A 21,535-nucleotide genomic window follows, 5' to 3' on the forward strand; every position below is an offset into this window, starting at 1 on the left:
GCCCCAAGCTTCTCCTTGCTGGGGTGAGCTGGGAAGTGCTAGGAAAACAGAGGCAGAGCAAAATCCTAGACATTTCTTGATACTTTAAATAAACTGCCCAGATGGAAATGGAAGGACCCAAAAAGAGGTCATGTCTGGGAAAACCCAGACATAAAATAACCTTTATTAACATAAGGTAAAAATGGATTGTGTTTCATCTCTTGCTGCTGAAGCTCTACATTTTAAGTTACACTACAGGTATGGACAAATTCATAATGCAGCAGCTTCAAAATAAAAAGTAAAGCTCCTCCTTAAGAGCCAGGTACAGACATTACACTTCTACTGGTATAAGTGAGCAGAAACCAGTCTATACCTGTAACAGAACAGAGATTTGCTACATAGGCTAGGGACAGGCATTACATATAAACCGGTGTAAGTGATCAGAAACTGGTTTAAACCTGTAACAGAACAGATGTTCAGTGCACATAAACCAGTTTGAAAATATCTCAAACCAGTTTCAGCCAAACCTGGTTGAATGTAGTATCAGACCTAACTGATTTGGATTAGACTAGTGTATGCAATGTCTATCCCAGACCCCTTGCTTGTTTAAGTTAAAGCAGACACCCCCAGCATCCCGGCATGCTCTCTGGGCTGGGCGGGGTCTCTCCTCCACAGCAGGGCTGGCCCCTCCCCTCTGCTCCCTGGATGGAGTTCTGGCAGGGACTTGCAGGCTGCTCCCCACCCCCCACCCCCTTCTACTCCCTGCTAAGCAGGTATACTTGTTGAGAGGTATCTGTGTATTAACTAGCAGACCACATGCTGGCTCCAGTCCATGTCGTGACAAAGGCAGAATCAACAGGTAGGTGGTAATATCCCTCTGTTGTTTTCTTAAACGCTGAGTTAGGAGTGATAAACACTGTTAGCAATTCTCTGGTAGGCTAATCAGAGCATCCTGCTGGGCCTGGCCATGCTCCCCCTCAGCTCAGTACTGTGGAAGGGAAGGGAAGGCTGCTCTAGTGCCCCCCAGCTTCTAGCCTGAACCACTTCAGGCATGTGCCTGCATTGCTGGAATGAAAAGGGGATGTCTGTCCACCTCCAAATCGGTTTAAGCTTTGCAGATTAGACTAACTTGCAATGATAGAATCAATTCAGGCTCAGGCTTTTTGAATGTCTGTCCTTAGCCATATAGACTGGTTTAAAAATGGCGGAACATGGTCTAAGATTCTACCCTCCCTGCCCCCACCACAGAGCAAATGTATGCTCTGTTTGCTATTGATCTAAACTATGCTGCTTACATATCTTAGATTGATTCCAGCTCGGGCTTTTTTAATGTCTGCACCTAGCCAAGATGTTCTGCAGCTCTTATGTTCTTACTGTTACTGTGTATGAGCCGGATGCAAATATACCTAAACCACTCCAATGTTAACCGTGCTTCATACAGGCTCAAAGTTGAGGCAGTTTGTTTGTATTTGTATGATCAATTTATGAATACATAACATTTCCACCATAATGGTTGCTGAGTGGTCCTGAGCAGCAGCTCTCTTTGCCCTTTTGAAGCTATGACAAATGTATGTTTGTCCATATCCTAACTTCTGGTATAAACTGTAGTGAGACAACATCTTCATTTAATATTGTTGAAAAGCATCTTGGAAATCTTTTTCCCTGTGATGGTGACAGAAAGCTCTGTAATGGGATTTGTACATTCATATGTCAGCAGAGCTTATTGGCGCACATGCAGGGTTGGCCTGAGGGACTATGCTACTTATTTAAGTGGAAGCAACTGCAGAACAAATACAGCATGACTCAGTTTGGGACTGCTTAGCACCATAAGTGAGCACTACAAGCATTTCTTTAGTCCCACATTTAAATAAGCCCAAGCCCATATCTGCACCTGTCAGAGTTTAAGTTTAGGGGATTGTCTCTTTAAATTTTGTACTGAGATAAAAATGTATCCCTCTGAACTTTCATTATTGTGGAACTTTTATTTAGGCCATGGTTAGGTCTCCTCTTTTTCTAATCTTCCTAATCTTTTATAGATATAACCTTTATTTTAATACCTGAGTCCTTCCTTTACCCAAGATAGCTAATGGGTGTGATTTTGTAGATAAGTCTAAGGGAGATGGTGTTTAAACTTCATTGAAATTCAAGGAGAATTGGGCACCTAACTCTTAGAGACTCTTTGAAGTGTAACTTCTAGCCAATGCTCATGCATTGTGCTTCTTTTGGAATACAGTAGTATATTTTTCAGTTCTCCTTCTTTCAGCTGGTCTCTCTCTATGTACAATTCTGAATCCATATCCCTGCAGGAATAACTGCTGGCAAGAACAAGATAGCACTCTGGATTTCCATGTCTTTCTACAGGGAAATGTAGACATTGACTTAGCAGTGTGCACTTTGATTCTTCTGTGCTGTAAGAATGCAAATACAACAGACTGATCTTGCGTTGTGGCTCTCTCTTTCCTTCAGGTGTTATAACTTTTATAGGCAAGCTTCAATCACTTGATTTTAATTGAACACTTTGTCATTTGAATAACATCAATTGATTTCAAACTTTAAAGGGCATTATTGAAGTCAGTGGTAAAATTGACATGAGAACAGAAACCTGACCGGTTCTAAGGTTTTCTAATCTGAAAAGGTTAGTCTGTAAAACACTTAGAATATTAATGCATTTATTTCTTTAAAGGTTATTACACTTGTGTAGAAGTAATCTTCACTTTAAGAAGACAAGTTGGATTTTACATGATGGGTGTTTATGCTCCTACACTGCTAATTGTTGTTCTGTCCTGGCTGTCATTTTGGATCAATCCTGATGCAAGTGCTGCAAGAGTCCCATTGGGTAACCTACATTTACACCTACCGTCACAACTCACTTAGCACCACTTCGCCATTTTCAGTTGCTTTAATAACAAATGAGTGGACATTGAAAGCAACTTCACTCTCATTGCATAGTCTTCATTTTCATTGAAATGTCATTTCTAGCCCAATAAAAGACACCTCTACATTCAGGCTTTTGTTTAATAGAAGATCTAGTGTTTAGACAGTGGGCACGTTTTCTATTTGGGCCATCTAAATTAGTGTTTGGACAAAAAAGTTATGATATACCTACTTTCTATATCTGGAAAACATTTTTCCTTTAATCTTATCCATATATAGTAAATGCTAGAAATAGCAAGTGAATAGGCACCTGATAAAAACTTGAATCCTGAAATAAAAAATGGCTAGCCAAGATGATATTATAACTAAGAATAGCTACTTCATGCAGCAGTTGTCTGAAAAGTAAAGAACAATGTGTGAACAATACTGTTTTGAGAGGAATGAGCAGCCACTGTTACTAGACTATTCTTATCAGGTGACTATGATAGCAGTTCAACATCATGCTGAAGTCTAGCCTGTTTAGTAAAATGCTTAAGCACTTGGACTTCCATTTAACTTGCTTAAGGAATTTTCTGAATTGAATCATAAAACAAGTCTTTAGAACTGCTTCTTTTGTTGAAATCAATGGCTGTGTCCACACGAGTATGGACATTTGGTTCCCTGGGGACAACTAGCAGCAGGACACCTTGTGCTGCTGCTAGTTGTCCCCGGGGAATGCCTGGGCCATGCGCCCTCTGATGTGCAGCAGGTTTACCCTAGATGGGGTAAGGGAGCCTGGGGCTAACACTGCGCTGGCCACAGCAGCCTTACCTGGGGGCCTCCTGGGGCTGCAGCAGTGGCGATTCTGATGCTTGGAGCCTGGCCAGCAGCTTGAGTGTGGCCTCAGCCAGCCAGACTCCAGTTTTAAGTGGTGCAAGCTACCCCCAAATGCACCGCTCATATACCACATAGTCATGCTCATCTAGACGTGGCCTATGAGAACAATCCATTGATTTCACTGGGAGCAGAAGCATGTTCCTTGTTTGCTACTAGGTAAAAGAGGCATAGATTTAATATTCTTAATAAAGAATCACCCTGACTAATTGCATTTTGCATAATAATCTGGTGTGTTAAAATTAAAACATAAATTATATATATTTATAGTTTTTACTGTCTCTCTTTACAAAGGAGAATTTAAGAAGAGACATATGCTTTTCCCTTTCCTTTTTCACTTGCCCTCTTAAAAATACTGATAAATGTTTGGCTAGGAATCCTAGTCTATTTTAGGTTGAGAGCAAGCAGAGCATGCAACAATGAGTCTTATTGCGATATTTCTGTGTTAACTGCGTTCATAATGTTATAATATTGTGTAACTCGGTTTACTTCATTAGCCTGTGCAGAGAATGAAAACTTAACTGCCAGGACTGGCTAAGTGTAGAATGAGACAAAATGGACTGTTAGCATCAACACAGTCTTGAATGGCTTTGTTGATGTATCAAGACAGGTGAAATGCTGGATATCCAGGAGGTATCCTGAAGAAATAAATATGACAATGGGAGAGTAGGATGGAAAAAAGCATCCTGGCAACTCCTGGCCAGAAAAATCTGGAGGGCTGAGAGAAGTAGAGGAGCTTTGGGGATCTGTAGAGTTGGAAAAGGGAAATAGTCTTGCAGGTGGTTTGGGCTGTGCAGGCTAGATTAGCAGTGGAGGGATTGCTGACCCCTTTTGGAGGTGACAAAGAACCTCTGGCTGGGTGGCCTTTGCTGCAGGAAATGTGTTTTCTGAAGAGACTGTCACCTATGTACTGCCTGGGACTGGGGGCTATAGTGGGTCTCCTCAAAGGTGGCAAAGCCTCTCTCTCTGGAGCAGAACTGGATGCTTACTCTTTGAATCAGAGCCCCAGAGAACCAGGGAGGGTAAGGGACCAAAATGCCAGAGTTTCAAATTGGGAAGAAGCATAGGTTTCCATCTTCCTCTAGAAACCAAGCTTGGGTTGGCTTTGGGGGGCCCTGTTAGAGAACAGACAAGGCTGAAGTGGTCCCAAGCAAACACAGAAGGCACTCTGTGATATAAGGTTATAGTAATGGTTGTCTGTATTAAGAAAATTATATTGAGTGTTTCATGTTGAGAAATCAGAGACAACTAGTAAAGCAGCACTAATAGGTGCTGTCTTTTACCATCTGCATGGGGACAAGGCTTGGGGAACAGTTTCTCCAGATCTTAAGAAATTGCTTCTTGGAACAGCTTGCTCCTGACCTCCAAAGAGGAGAAGGTACTCTTGATTCACCCCTAAGTAGTAACACACTGGAATTACTTCTAGAAATAAGTGTAACTGGGACACTAATTTCTATGGCTGGGACTTTCAGACGTGTTCAATTGAATAAGAAACATAAAATGCTTTGAAAGCCAATGATGAAAAGTTGGTTAATATATGAATTAGTGATCTGGAAAAAGAGGTTTGGGGAAGATTGTTTTTTTCCTTAGTGAATACATAGGTAAGGGGGGAAGAGAAACTTTTAGAAAGAAGGCATTTCTCCAAGCCAGAGGAGAGAAGTTTCATCAATAGGAAGAGAAGGCATAGAAGGAGTGAGTGGAAAGTGTGGAAAATAAAATTTGCCTCCCTTAAGGATTTGAACCAAATCCATAGAATGCAGGTAAAGGTGGATTAAGTGGAATTGCATTCAGGAATTGTTTTTCCAAAGATCTGAAACCTCTGTACTTTGTAAGAGTAAAATGTGTGTATATGTATATGCGTAGTGCTTAAGAAATTCCTTCCATACACCTGTGCCTCCTTGTTTTATCATTTGTTGTCTCCAAAGGCTATGACTAGGGAAAGTGGCGGGCCCAGAACCAGGATGCAGGTTAACTGTTTCTAAGCAACTGGGGACTCAGAGAGGCTAAGACAGTGGTTCTCAGCTTTTTTAGACTCAAGGCACCCCTTGGAAAATGCCAGCTCTTAGCTTTCACTTCCTTTGACTATGGAAAATAAGACAGGAAAGAACTCAGAAAGACCACACCACATCAAAATGTTTTTGTTGCTGTGGATTCCTATGTGAAATCTTTGGCCACGTCCAGATGAGCGCACCAGAGACACTTCTGCGGTATCCCATACTGCACGTTCAGCTGTTCTCCGCACTGCAAGGGAGCAGTGTGGGGGGTGGGGGAAGGAGCGACCCCTGGATATCCTGGGGTCCAAAAACCTGCAAAAAAAAAAAAAGCTGAGTGCCGCATGCACCGCTCAAAACCAGAGCCTGGCTGACTGGAGCCACACTCCAGCTGCCAGCCAGGGTCTGAGTAGCATGATCACCACTGCTGCAACCTCAGGAGGCCCCCTGGATTGCAGGTAAGGCTGCTGGGGCCAGCCAAGTGCTGGCCCCAGCCTCCCCTCCCCTACTGGAGGTAACCTGCTGTGCACTAGAGGGCACATGGCACAGGCATTCCCTGGGGACAACTAGCGGTGGCACAGGGTGCACTGTTGCTAGTTGTCCCAGAGCAACCAAACATCCAGGCTCGTCTGGATGCAGCCTTTGGATTTATCTTTGTGAATCATATATAGGTGTTTGGGTTTATCTTGTGAATCATATGCGGCACCCAGGTTTGGAAATCGCTAGGCTAAGACTTTGTTCCAAATGTAGAGACAGCCAGACTGCAGGGTCCCACTACCCAAGAAAGCTGTCAGGTCATTGGTCTTTGCATACAGGGAGTCTGCCTGAGTGACCTACAGGTTTGTCAATAATTAGTCACTACCCAGATCTGGAACCTTAGTAGCACATGGGATTCTACAACACAACAGTCTGGTGTCCATTAAGACAGCGAGACTGGACAAAATGTTCAGATTACATAAGATTTAGGGTATATTAGAATTAGAGATGTCTGAAGAAAAAACTAGGCGACTGTGGCATCAATGCCTACACGGTCAGATGGATTACTAATTGGCTGAAGGGTCGTACTCAGAGGGTGGTGGTGGACGGGTCATATTCGACCTGGGGGGAAGTGGGCAGCGGAGTCCCCCAGGGCTCGGTCCTTGGGCCTGCGCTGTTCAATTTCTTTATCAGCGATTTGGACGATGGGGTGAAAAGCAACCTGTTCAAATTTGCTGATGATACCAAAATCTGGGGTGAGGTGGGCACGCTAGTAGGGAGGGAAAGACTGCAGAAAGACCTGGATAAGTTGCAGGGGTGGGCTGACAAAAACAGGATGCGTTTCAATATGAACAAGTGCAGGGTGCTGCACTTGGGTAGTAGTAACCAGCAATACACTTATAAGATGTGAAACTCCCTTCTTGAGAGCACGGAGGCAGAAAGGGATCTTGGAGTCATTGACTCCAAGATGAACATGGGCCGACAATGTGAGGTCACAGTCGGCAGGGCTAACCGGACCCTATCGTGCATCCACAGGTGCATCTCAAGTAGGGCCAAGGAGGTGATCCTCCCCCTCTACACGACACTGGTCAGGCCACAGCTGGAGTACTGTGTCCAGTTCTGGGTGCCCCACTTCAAGAGGGATGTGGACAACATTGAGAGGGTTCAGAGGAGGGCCACCCACATGATCCGGGTACAGCAGGGCAGACCCTACAATGAGAGGCTACGGGACCTGAACCTGTTCAGCCTTCCCAAGAGAAGGCTGAGGGGGGGCCTTCTAGGGGGGACCAGAAGGGTTTGGGGGAGACCTTGTTTCCCCCAGCGCCTCCCGGGATAACAAGGAATAACAGCCACAAGTTGTTGGAGAGTAGGTTCAGATTAGACATCTGTAGGAACTACTTCACAGTTACGGCTGCTAGGATCTGGAACCAACTTCCAAAGGAAGTGGTGCTGGCTCCTACTCTGGGGTTCTTTAAGAAGCAGCTCGATGCCTACATGGCTGGGATCACTTGAGCCCAGTTTCTCTCCTGCCCAGGCAGGGGGTTGGACTTGAAGATCTACAAGATCCCTTCCGACCCTACTTCTATGATTCTATGAAGAACTGCAGAGTAGCTTTGTACAGCTACAGAAATTAGTAGCATGATGGCAAAATAATTTTGACAAATGCTAGGTAATGCACACTGAAAGAGGAATATGAACAGTTCATATTCATGAGTTACTCATAAGTTATAGCCATTATGCTCCTGGCTATAAAGCAAAAACTAACTGGCAAGAATTAAGAATCAATGTCTATAAATAAGTTGTTCCATTACTGTCTGCTGCGTGATATTAGACATATTTTTATATTTTTATATATATCTATATCTATATATATCACCTTTGAGTTTATTTTTTTCTCCCTAGTTATGATCTACTTGGCTTTCGACTAGTGTAGGTAGGTATCAAATACATCAACTCAGAAAGGTGCTCTTACAAATCTGCTCTCAGGCTTTCTGAAGTGATGCCACTTTTGATTTTGGGCTGAAAGGATACTTACTGGAATATTTCTTTTTCTCTGTCTGCTTATATTTTTTCTTGAAATCTTGTGTGATTTTTTTTTAAGTTTCTCTCATTCTGAGACTAAACTTTCTACCCCAGACATAGAGATAAATGGGAACTAGCAGCAGGTCACAGTGACCTCAACTGCCCTATTGAACAAAGTGATGACAGATCTACTGTAAACTTTTCATTCAGTGGGATTTGCAAGTCAGATTCAAACTTGAAGTCCAAGTTTGTAAGTTCCAACATTTTAAGTAACTTTGGGCAGTGAGTATACAAAGCTGAATAAGTTTTCAAGAAATATGTATTAATAATACAACAACAACAATGCTACTACTACTACTAATAATAGGCTAACAAATATTACTTTCTACAACAGTGATGAAAAATATGCATAGTTACGAAGAGATTTTCATTAGTCTGTGGTTGTGGCCTCCTTGGCTGCTAGTTGATTCAGGTTTGGAATTGATGTTGATTTTCAGGGCTTTTGAATAGACATGCATGGGTGTATTAAGCAATACATTTTCTAAAGAATGAAAAGTAAATTGGAAGTAGAGATTCAAGATAAGGTTCTTATTATGTAGGGATTTTTCATGTTCAGTCTTGGCCCAGGCATATCAAGCTCACAACTCAGTAGGTCAGGAAATGCATTATATTATTGGAAAAATAGAAGTTCTTGACTATGTAACAGTATAATGATATTACCTATTTCTGGATAATGTATCTAGAATATTTGAACTTTATATACCATTGGTGTCATCATTATGCTTTAGTCCTCTTCATTTTAGCAGCTAATATCTGACAAGCTGCCAGTGTTAGATTAATGCCATCCAAAATACTAAATAAAGTGTTAGGAAACAGCAGTATCAAGTGTTTACAGTTATTGATATACTGGCCTTATCAATCTTATCAAAATCTGAGTGATACTATTAAAGTCTGATGTTACACTTAAACAGTGTGATGGACTAATGCAAATATTTTCAGGATCATTAAAATGTTCCAAGCATTAGTCCTGGATAAGGGATCAGAAAAGATGTATTCATGTTTGAACTATCAATACTTTTTCATAAATTGGACAATACATGCAATCAAGCTAAAGGAGATAATTAGATGGTTCTGCTGAAGGCCAAATTTTGCACTCATTTACATTCATATAGCCTCATTAACTTCAGCCAGGCTTCTCAGGTGCAACCAAAGAAAGAATTATACCATTAGTGTTCATAAAACTAAACCCAGGAGTTATGAACATGGGAGATGAAAGTGAACGTGTCTTGTTTGACAACCAGTGAAAGAATTATCCTTTTCCAAACATGGCTGTATGTAGATATCCAACACTGCAGGCAGCTCCTCTTTTTAGGTGATTTTTACATTTTGCCATTTGTGAAATGAGCATCGTGATACTGCCCAGCTTTGGAAATCTTTTAGGAAAGCAGTGCTCATTAGAGCCATACAAGAGGCCTCCCACATCATTGGGTCTTTCATGATGAGTTTATAAATGGCCATATAGCCCTCAATCACCCCAGTTCCGTCCATTCCACAGATAATTGTGGATACACTGGCTTCTTCTCTGGATCAGAAGTAATGTTTTCTCGTTATCGAGACATGTTACACTAAGTAACAGATCATAATAAGTATTTTCGATTTTAAGTATGTTCTATGCTATGAAAAATATAGATTCCTAGGACATCTCTGGCTGAATTCTAGTCATGATGTCTGGTCCAAAGGATGTGGAAGAATGCACCAGGTTAAAATAGCATATTTATTTCATATCCTTCCATCTTCCCAGAGCTACATGCACCTCGTTCTGATATGTTTGTTATATCTTATGCAAAACCATTCCCCAGTTGTTGCATGTGTATGTGTGTGTGCCCATATCAAGAATTCAGCACATTTGTGTCTATTTGCTTATTTATGAAAATGAATATACTAGCATATGTTCAGATTTAATATTAATTAAATTGTGTTTGAATGTTAAGTGCAATATAAATGTTATATAGATGTTAGTTTATGCATTATATATATATCTAGTGAACAGTCATCTCTTGCATAATATACTCATGAAATTCCATTCACTGTTAAGAAAAGTCATCGGTTAAAACCTGATAGCATATATGTTTCAGGGGAAGGGCACCAAATGATAAGTTTTAATTAGTTAATATCTATTTTTACTGTTTGCAGGTATCTTCTCGGTGCTCAGCTTGGCATCCGAATGTACTACTCTTGCGGCTGAACTCCCCAAAGTGTCCTATGTGAAGGCCTTAGATGTTTGGTTGATTGTTTGCCTCCTGTTCGGGTTTGCTTCACTGGTTGAGTATGCAGTGGTTCAAGTAATGTTGAACAATCCAAAGAAAATTGAAGCTGAAAAAGCAAAAATTGCCAAGGCAGAGCAAGCAGATGGGAAAGGTGGAAATGCAGCCAAAAAAAATACAGTGAATGGAACAGGCACTCCTGTCCACATCAGCACTTTACAGGTAAGAGCTATAAAGTTATGTTAGCAAGTCAGGCTGTATGTAATCATTGTTATTTCAGAGATATATTATTTTTAATTCTGGATAATGCTTAAACTTAGATAAAGCAAGGACAGTTAACTTGGTTATACCATGGTCATTTATGGACAGCATTCTGAACAACTGGCCCCAAGTGACTTGGCTTCTTGTTGTTTGCTGAAAAGCTCAAAGGACTTTTTTGTTGCTGTTTTTTTTTTCAAATGTGCTAGTATAATGCCATCTGCTGGGTTCCAGGTAAATCAATGGCCAGCATCTTGATGTCTAATTAATAGCTGTCAAATTGGGTTTAATTCAGAAGACAATGATTCTAGTAAGGGTTGTTGAGAATGTTCTCAAATTAGGCTAGTTTCATTATTTTACTTGAAATGCAGAGTGACACAGCTATTATGTAAAGAATATTTATTCCGAGAGATTCAGAAGTCCAGGCATTTGTATATAGGAGAAATATGATTGCTTCTTACCCTTCTGCTTGTGCTGCAGGGCTCATGAAGAAATCTATTCAGTTTCCTAGTAGGATTAAAGATCATATGTGGACTGGCTTGTGCCAAAGTTTTTGATATTGGTGCTGGCTTCCTATTGCAGTAACATCATCTGTTTTTGGTCAAAGAGTTATAGACACCACAAGTGAACCCCCACCAGCCCTAAATAATATTTAATTGGTATTTTTCAGCAGAGACTATTTTGATGTTAATGGAGTTACATAAGAAATGAATTTAGCTCTCAACATCCAATGACTGAACAATTTAGATATGCAAAATAAGGATATTAAGCCAGATCTGAGCCCCTGCTGTGTATCAGAATGATACAAAATGACTTTAAAGCTGCCTTGAGGAGACATCAGAAGATCAGTTTTTGGGGTATGATGACCTAGTAAGTTGGCATTCTCCAGGAAGTGAAGGAAACCTGCTGAGGTTAAAACTTCGCCATATTCTACCTGGTACTACAAACTCAAGTGAACAAATTCTGTCAGACCTAAATTACAGCAACTTTGTAACTGTCCTAAATTGCTCCTGGGACTAATTCATCTCTTTCTTCAGTCAGCCCTGGACTTGGAGGAAAGGTTGAAAGTGGCACAGCAACACTTTGCTTCTCTATTGTACTGAATTGTAAACAGCTAAGAATTATACCCTTGTTCTGAAGCATGTTTCCACACCCCAAATGCAACCTTTTCCTACAAAGCTATAATTTAGATGCAGCATTCCAGCAGAACAGTAGGTTCTTTTTATTATTTTTGTCCAAATATGTACAAAGTTATATCTGTGACAAGATTATAACTTGACAATAATTTAACAGTGCTGCCAGCAAAAACAGAGGTATGTAACGATCTATCCTAATAATTTATTCCTTTGGTTACATACACCTTACTAGCTACACACAGTCCTTTTAATTGCCCCAAATACATGGAGTAACACAATTAGGATTTTTTTTAATGGTCATTTTGTCATTTGTGCTAAACTATCAGTTTTCAACGCAGGTTTCTTAAAATAATATATATAACCACGTGTTTTAGGGATCTAAATAAATGTAAGACATTTCATAGAAACCCTTCCCATTCCCACAATAGAATAATTGGTGGCCTGAAGTTTTATGCTCCAGTCTTGGCTTTCCCCTCCAAAATCTGCAGAAACCTGTTCTACATATCCTGCATCATGGAAACCTGAGAATGGCATTACAAGGTTGAGACTGGACTGTTTTACTAGTGTATCCCCTAGGCTCTGAAGGACTCTTACCCACAAACACCTTTATTCTATTGGTGGGAATACTATGTTCTGGATAGAGTGCTACACTTGTGGCTTCTGCTGGTCAGAAAACAGGTGCACATAAAACACTGCTTTTGCTAAGAAATTTTAGAAGTACCTCTGGATTATACAAGAATCTTCACTTATTGTCAGATGGTCTTCTTTGTGGTTAATAATGCCCTAGGTCCAGTGTTCTTTGATCCAAGGTGTTGGAACTGGATTTATGACCCAGACCCTTTAAAAATAAATGTTTGAGGACTGATAATTCCTGGAAAGAGCACCATAGTGAGCTAGGAACAGGGGCCAGGTGACTGAGCCACATGACTCTTGGCTAGGAAGATACAGAGGAGTTCTATCAGCTCATTCTAGGGGACTGGAAAGTCAAATGCATGCTAATGGTAGAGAGAGGAGGTCATAATAAATGCATGTGTAAATACTCTTTATGCCCAAATGAAACACCTCCTTGTTTTTAGATGGTTAATAGACTCTGAGATAAATCCACAATGTTATGTGGCTGAGAAATGAAGAAAGGCTGAGCAGAGAGAAATCATGAAAGATGGCAGATATTATGGCCTATGTTTTAAAATAATATAAAATTAACTTATTATCCCATTTGAAGAGGGAAATGAATTTATTCCACTTAAATGCATATGTCTAGAAAAATTCAGAATTCAGCACCACATGCCATATCTAGGAAAAGTATTAGCTTCTCACAGCTCACACTAACACTTAATAGACAGCCTAAAACTCCTACTGTAATCTACCTGGCAACAAATTACCCTCTCGCTCCCTCTAGTGGTTCATTACATTATCACTGGCATCTTTAATCTTAATATAAAGTGCTTGAGTCACTATCATCCTCTGTGTGCAGAAGAGCACAATAATAGGAACCAGCCAAAGTATGCTAAACCATTTGCCCTTAAATGTAGATATGTAGCTACATAGTAATTAGATGAGCAAAGACCATTCTCATTTTTATGCATGTGATTATTCTATTCATATTAAATAAAACAGCCTTTCTCTGAGGTTCTTGGCAGCCTTGAAATCTTTGAATATTCAGACCCCAACAATACTCTGTCCCAAACAGAAATAGCAGTCTGTGTCATGCCTTTCTAGCCTCAGAATCTTGAGTACAGGAATAGGCTATGCAGCAAGCTCCAAAGTCAAATAGGTTGATGCTGCTCAGTGCTTATAGTGGAGGAAGAAAGCTAATTCCAAAGACAGGAGAACTTCACTAACATCACCCTCCAAAGACAGGAGAGCTCTACCTAATTCCAGAGACAGGAGAACTCTATCAGCTGTACCAGCATCCCATTGCATGGATACACTTCAGATGTTTGGGTTCACAGGTAAATTAACAATGCCTTGTAATCAGTGATGTTAAATAAAGCTAATAGATTTAATAAAAGTTACCATGGGCACCCACATGCTTGAAAACATGAAAAGATTCAACATAAACACTAATATAGTTTTTGCCAGTACAGAAAGTTCTAAGACCTAAATCTATAAAGAAGAAGTCATTATAAAAATATTCTTTTCCACCTTTACTTCAACAGCAAGTCTCTCTTGTTCTAAGTGTAAGGAAAAACAGTGGTAATCTTAGATGCAGCATTGTGGTAACTGCATGAATTTGAACATTTTGCTGAGAGCCAACATAGGAAGGTTCCCCCCACTGCCACCCTCCCAACTAGCATTATAAGATTTTAAAAATAGGGAAAAGCAGAACTGTTTGTGAGACGAATCAGTTTTCCCTTGCTGCCACTGGTGGTGTGATTTTAGAGTGAGATTACATTGTTAACTTGAGTAAATCCTCCTGGATTTGAAAAGTCACATTTTCATCATGCCCATCCATAGAAGCCGTCCCACATGTATAATATGCTGATGACTGAGCTGAACATTTGGTAAAAGAATAATGACTATGGCAGATGATGAATGGCTCTCTGAAGGTGATGATAACAGCCCAAAACCAGTCATTCTTAAAGAGAAATACTCATATTTCTTGGTTATCATGTCAGAACAGTGCCTGGCATCTGATACCTATTATTTTCATCTGTACTGATTTATAACATATCAGACCTTTGGTGATTATTCAACTGATCCTTCTGTAGTGGTTTTTTCCCTTCACCTATGTGTGTGCTTCTGGCTCAGAGATTTGTCTTACAGAATCATCAGGTGCACATTTTTGATTTGTGATCTGTAAGTACAGAGCTGGTTAGCTGTACCTTTTACTGACTTCAAATCAAAGCAGGCCACGAGTGCCTTGGGTTCTTCACATTGTATCTTTTGTGACATTACTCTTGGTACAGTCACATACTGTGTGGGAGGAAGAAACACTGTTACCATGGGGAACTTTAGTCTGTAAAATATATGTTGGAGGTCTCATGCTGTGTGTACTAAAATGTCCTTGAGATTGCTAGAAATTATACTTATCAAATGTTCTATGTCAAAAACCATTGTATCGAGCATGGCAGATTTTAATCATCTTGAGAGACAATAGAGAAATAGGAACTGAGTACAGAATTAAAAGTGGTTGCTTAGATAAAAGCAACTGTAACTTGGTTACATTTGTTATGTGCAAATAGAGTGAAAGTCCCTGCAAAATATATATTCAATACTGTACAAAGGCAAATTTCACAAATCTGAAAACAATTGTAAACAAAATCAGCTGAAAGGAGAATTTTAAATGAATGAAAAAATGTGAATGATCATTGGGACCTGTTTTAGAACATCTTAATAGATGCACAAAAAGGCATAATCAAGAAATAAACTTTCAGTGGATTGGGGGAAAAGGGAACAAAAGAAACAAAAAAATCCAACAGCCTGAACAACCGGGGACTGACTTAGGAAGATTAAGTAGCAATAAAAAATTGACAGAAATGATTATAATATCGATGCTATTAATTATAGAAAAGTAACATTGAGAACAAAAGGCTTACATATTTAAGAACAATGCAAAGGCCAAAAGAGACCCTATCAATAGGTATTAATGGTATCAAGTTTGTTACTAGAGGGAAATGGTAGAATTGCCATAAATGGGGCAGAACTGGTCAATAAATATTTCCATTTTGTATTTGGGGAAATATCCAGATCCTGTGTTCTTATTGTATGATGAAATGCTTTCCATTCCTAGACTAGCTAATAAACTATTAAAGTCAAACAGTTCTAAATCATCATGTCTGGTTAGGTTGTATCCAGGATTTTTAAAAGAGCTGGCCCAGGAGCCCTGTGAACCATTAATGTTGATATTTAATAAGTCTTGGAAAATTGGGGAAGTTCCAGATGACTTCAAGAAAGCTAATGTGCCAGTTTTTTAAACAAGGTAAATAGGATAACCTTAGTAATTACAGGCCTGACATCAATCTGAGCAAAATAAAAGAATGGCTGATATGGGACTTAGTTAATTAAAAAGAAGGATAATAAAATTAAAGCCAATGAACATGGGTTTATGTAAAGTAGATATCCTCTCATTTTTTTTCAATAGATTTCTAAGACATGGTAAGTTTCATAAAGATAATAGTGTTGTGGTAGTATACTGATTTCTGAAAATCATTTGATGTGATTCCATGCAGCATTTTGGTTAAGTAGCTAGAAGTTAAGAAACTGGGAACTCAAGATGGTTTAGGTGTGATTTCATCTCAGTCTGTAAGTACCTATATAGGGAATAGAAATTTGATAACAGAAGGCACTTTCATTAGCAGCTAAAGGTATAATGAACTTTAACAGCAAATTGAAGCTTATCAAATCCAGAATGGAAATAAGGTGCAAATTTTTAACAGCCAGGATGAACAATTATTGGACTCACTTACCAATAATGGAGAATGGTTGTGGAGAATTTTCCATCAGTAGAGACTTTTAAAGCAAGCTTTAATGTTTGACTAAAATATATGCTCTAATTTAACTACAGCTGGTGGACCTGAAGCAGTGTGGAAGTAGCATGGCTTGTATAATACAGGAGGTCAGACTAGATGATTACAGTGGTTCATTCTGGCTTTAAAAAAATATAAGTCTTTTCTTAGAAACTTCTGAGTTCTGGGTTTAGGCCCTATGTGTGGTTTATTAAGATCCAGGGTGGAGAAAATATAAAATAGGTATAAACATTTTAGTAAGAAGGCATTGATGTGCAAGGACTGGAAGTTGTCATAGAATCAGAGTCATAGAAAAGAAGGGCTGGAAGGGAGCGCCAGAGGTCTAGTCCAACCGCCTGCCTGGGGCAGGATCATCCCTATCCAAACCATCCCATACAAACCATAATCTAAACTCTACATAAAACTATGGTCAACTCTGACCCAACATAGAGCTTTAAATCTTTAAAACTTACTTTCTTTGTAAATCTTCAGTGTAACAGACTAAATACCAAGCCCTTCATAGCAGCTGACTTTCTAAAGAAAATTTCCTCTGTCTTTTGATAAGTTTACAGGAGTATTATGTGAATCCCAGATTTTCCAGGTATGGGGGAAGGGAGAGGGACAAAAGGCAAATGAGCAATTTTTAAAATGTACGAAGTCACCTCATTACCAGAAAATTGTAGGTATACTGGAGGGAATTTAGAGAAGAGCAACAAAAATACTTGGAAGTGGAAAGATTTATGAGAAAGGATTAAAAGCTTGGCTAAGCAATAGCTAAATGAGAAAATGGAAACAGTGCAAACCCCCCTGGGAAAGAGCAATAATTAAGAGTGGTACAAGAAGTATAATTAGGAATAATATAATAAAATCACAAGGGGAAACTTTAGCCTGAGTATCAGACAAAAACTTCCTAAAAATGAGATTTGTTACAGTATGGAAAGGTCTCCAAAGCAGAGTAGTCTAAGCCCTGTAAGGTGATAGAGTAGTTAGAACTAGACAAGACAAAGTTATGCTCTGTTATTGTGGTGAACAATTGTACATTTGTTGGGACTAGATGACTTAATAATTTCTCCCAACTCCTTTGATTGCATGAGAATTGTTTTGAAAATGTGCTCAATGTGACGTTAATTTTTAATCATGACAGCTCCACTGGTATTGTTTTTATATTTTTTATATTATTTTCTGGTGGCACCTGTGTGTGCAAGGTACTGTGCAGATGCATAAGAAAGCTTGGTTGCCAGCCCCCTAAGTACATGGTTTGTTCTGACATTTGCAGGAATCTGTGGTATATCTGTTAATCCAACCTGAGTGTCTTTGATTATGTAGAATAGGAGTCAGACACTGTACAGTGTAAATAGATTAATAATTATTGAAGAGAAATATATCCCAGATATTTTTAACTAAAATATTTAAATTACAAGCTAAGTTACACTCATGCACATTACTCTTGCCATCTACATCTCCCAATGCAGATGCAATTAGATAGCTTTATAGGTTATAGGCCTGGGAGAGACCTCCTGGATGAAGGACTCTGCTATTGGAGGAAACCACAACATACAGTCCTCTTCATAAATAAATCAAGCACGATCTTAGGTTGGGAGTTTGACCTGACTGTTCTGAGTAGAGGATTGTTCCAGACGGTTCAGAAACCAATTGCAGGATAAAAAAAGAGAGAGGGGAAAAAAAGCTTTATAATTATGGAAGTAAAATGTCCGAAGTTTAAAAAATAACCCTTAATTTTGTTGTGTATTTTGCATATCAGCTTTGGCAGATTCTATCTTCAAATGCTCTGGTTTTATCAAAAATCAAAGTTTGACACATATGGAAATGTATGAAACTTATGGTGAAGTGGAACATGGGCTGACTTCTTCCCTCTCCTCCCATCCCCCCCTGAAATCACCCTGATCAATAAAAAGGGGAGAGGGTGGGAACCACCCAACTCACTCAAATAGTTAGTATCTACCATGTGTTTCCTAAACCCAGGTTTATTTTTATCTGGTGTCAGCTTTCAAAATATTTGTCAACAGATCAAGAAAATCCAATGCTGAAATTACCTCTCTTCTTTTTTTCTCCAAATATTCTAAAATTAAATGAATCATTGGGCGAGATCAAAGTACAATTAGCTGTCCAGCTCAAATTGCTGCCTACCAGTGGTCTCCAAATTCCTTCAAATTGCCTACAGTTTCACCCTTTCAGATATTTGTTTTATCTAAAATATGAGCTCTTCACAGCCTAAGGAAACCCCCCGGTAACCATTTATTTAAAAACTTTAGTCCATGAATGATGGTTAAGTGTCATTCCTTGTCCTTTTATGGGATAGCAGAATGGACAAGTCTGTAACAGAGATAGAATCATAGAAAATTAGGGTTGGAAGGGACCACAGGAGGCATCTAGTCCAAACCCCTGCTTAAAGCAGGACCATCCCCAAGTAAATCATCCCAGCCAAACCTTTGTCTAATCGGGTTTTAAAAACCTGCAAGGATGGAGATTCCACAACGTCTCTGGGTAATCTGTTCCAATGCTTTACTACCCCCCTAGTGAAAAAATTCTTTCTGATATCTAACCTAAACTTCCCTTGCTTTGACTTGAGACCGTTGCTCCTTGTTCTGTCATCTGCCACAACTGAGAACAGTCTAGCTCTATCCTCTTTTGAACCCCCCCGTCAGGTAGTTGAAGGCTGCTATTAAGTCCCGTCTCAGTCTCTTCTTCTCTGGACTAAATAAGCCCAGTTCCCTGAGCCTCTCCTCATAAGTCATGTCCCCCAGCCCCTTCACTATTTTTGTAGCCCTCTGCTAGACTCTCTCCAATTTGTCCACATCCTTCCTGTAGTGGGGGGCCCAAAACTGAACACAGTGCTCCAGGTGTGGCCTCCCCAGTACTGAATAGAGGGGAATTATCACTACCTTTGACCTGCTGGCAACAGTAGGTCACTTCCCTTGACCTACTGGCAACACACCTACCAATTGCCAGTATGCAGTTAGCCTTCTTGGCAAAAAGGGCACACTGCTGGCTCATATTCAGCTCATTGTCCACTGTAACCTCCAGGTCCTTTTCTGCAGAGCTGCTGCCCAGCCAGGCAGCCCCCAGCCTGTACCAGTGCATAGGGTTGTTCCATCCTAAGTGCAGGACTTTGCACTTCTTGTTGAACCTCATGAGATTTCTTTTGGCCCAATCCTCCAATTTGTCTAGGTCACTCTGAATCCTAGCCCTACCCTGCAGCATATCTGCTACTCCCTCCAGCTTGGTGTCATCTGCAGACTTACTGAGGGTGCAGTCTAGGCCATCTTCCAGGTCACTGATGAAGGAAGACATTGAACAAAACTGGCCCCAGGACTGACCCTGGGGCACTCCACTTGACACCAGCTGCCAACCAGACACTGATTACTACTTTCTGAGCCCAATGTTCTAGCCAGTTTTCTATCCCTCTTACAGTCCATTCATCCAGCCCATACTTCCTTAAAATGTCCTCATGCCCACCTTTCCTAGCTGAGGCTCTGGGGCCAAACCAGACTTAAACTCATAACCTACCCACGAGGAGCTCAGCACACAAACCCATAAACTGGACAACAAGACTGTAATTCCTGCAGCTCCCAGGGCTGGTTCTAAAGGCTCACACCAGCCCTTGAACTGACACCCTTAGGCTTCTCAGGTCATTTCATAGGGCTCTGTAATACTTCCCCTATAACATGACTCCCAGGAATGGTGGGGCACCAGACAGAGCTAGGAGAAAGACAGGAATTCAGTCCCTCAGGGAACTGAAATCCTCAAGTGCGAACCTCTAGTGAGCAGACCTGGCAAAGTGGTATAGCACTTCTGTGAACTGTCTTTATAAAGACACCATGGAACGTTAATACAAAGAAGATGCTGTCCCACATTTACAGGGGTCCATCTAAGACAGAAGTTACATCTGTTAATTGTCTGATGTAGAATACCTTGCTAGGGTCTTTTGTATAAAGTACTACAGTGTTTAGAGTTACTCTGGATTGGAGCTTCTGGGCATAATGTAAGTATTAAATAATATCCATTTGGCATAATTCTTCGGCTCTGAATCCATTGAGGAAAATATTTTTTTCTCTTTCTGTAGCCTTAAAATGGAGCAATCTAACTATAGCTACTTCCACAGCATGAGGCATCTTGTACATGCAAAATTATACAATTATGAATGTTTAGATTAGTTTATATGATTGACTGATCATCCTTAAGTACTTTTTAATGCAACCATTCAGCAAATTACACTAATGTAGTGAATACCCATTAACAAGTAATTTCTTATAGGTTTGTTTGCTGTTTTCTCTAACAGCTGCATTATGTTTGTGAATACTGGTGAGTAGACCATGATTTTCCAAACTCTTTATTTCATAGGTTGGTGAGACCAGATGCAAAAAAGTTTGCACTTCGAAATCTGATCTGAGATCCAATGATTTCAGCATCGTTGGAAGTTTGCCAAGGGATTTTGAATTATCAAACTATGATTGTTATGGAAAGCCCATTGAAGTCAACAATGGGCTTGGGAAATCTCAAGCCAAGAACAACAAGAAACCTCCTCCTCCCAAACCCGTCATTCCATCAGCAGCAAAACGAATTGATCTTTATGCAAGAGCACTGTTTCCTTTCTGCTTCCTGTTCTTCAATGTCATATACTGGTCTATATATTTATGATAAATCTTTTATTTTTTTCATTTGTGTAATATATATCCCATTTCATTACTCCCTTTCCTAGTCATGAAGGCCACTCTGTGAAATTATTTGCATTTGCAAAACAATATATTGCATTTTAGATGCCATGTGATTGTACTGAAAATATGGCATCTTAACTTTGAATGACAGCATGACACTGCAATGTCTGTGCTCTGCCCAATCATTGTATATAACTGTACAGCATACATCCTGCTTTAGGAGTATATGAAAGGCAATGCATTCATTATAAAGCCAGATAATTCTCTTCAGTTATTAGTACCATACAAAGATTTAAAGTGTTTCTGATAATGAAATTGATGTGCACGTTGAGTATTATTAAAATCAGTATTATAATATATGTAGTATTTAAGAGCTCTTCTCATGACTTTCGGGAAAAAAACCCAAAAAACATCTTGTTCCTGTATAATTTTAGATGGCACTGTTGAAGAACAAGCTAAGTTGTAATTCATATTATTTAAAGTTTGTAAGTGGAGGAAATACTGATAAAGCTGATCTCTTCTATGTGGAAAAATAAA

General features: G+C 39.8%; 1 protein-coding gene across 1 annotated transcript in view; it reads left to right on the forward strand.

Moving 5' to 3' along the window:
- The window catches only part of GLRB (glycine receptor beta), a 68,043-nt gene extending 47,062 nt beyond the window's left edge, over nt 1-20,981 (forward strand). Inside the window, exons 7-9 of the mRNA XM_006023151.3 lie at nt 2,663-2,815; nt 10,410-10,702; nt 20,685-20,981. Of these exons, the coding sequence (XP_006023213.1) occupies nt 2,663-2,815; nt 10,410-10,702; nt 20,685-20,981 (743 nt within the window). The remainder of the gene's footprint in view (nt 1-2,662; nt 2,816-10,409; nt 10,703-20,684) is intronic.
- Nucleotides 20,982-21,535: the final 554 nt, after the last annotated feature.

The sequence above is a fragment of the Alligator sinensis genome, unplaced genomic scaffold, assembly GCF_000455745.1.
Source record: "Alligator sinensis unplaced genomic scaffold, ASM45574v1 scaffold1223_1, whole genome shotgun sequence".
NCBI classification, from domain to species: domain Eukaryota; kingdom Metazoa; phylum Chordata; order Crocodylia; family Alligatoridae; genus Alligator; species Alligator sinensis.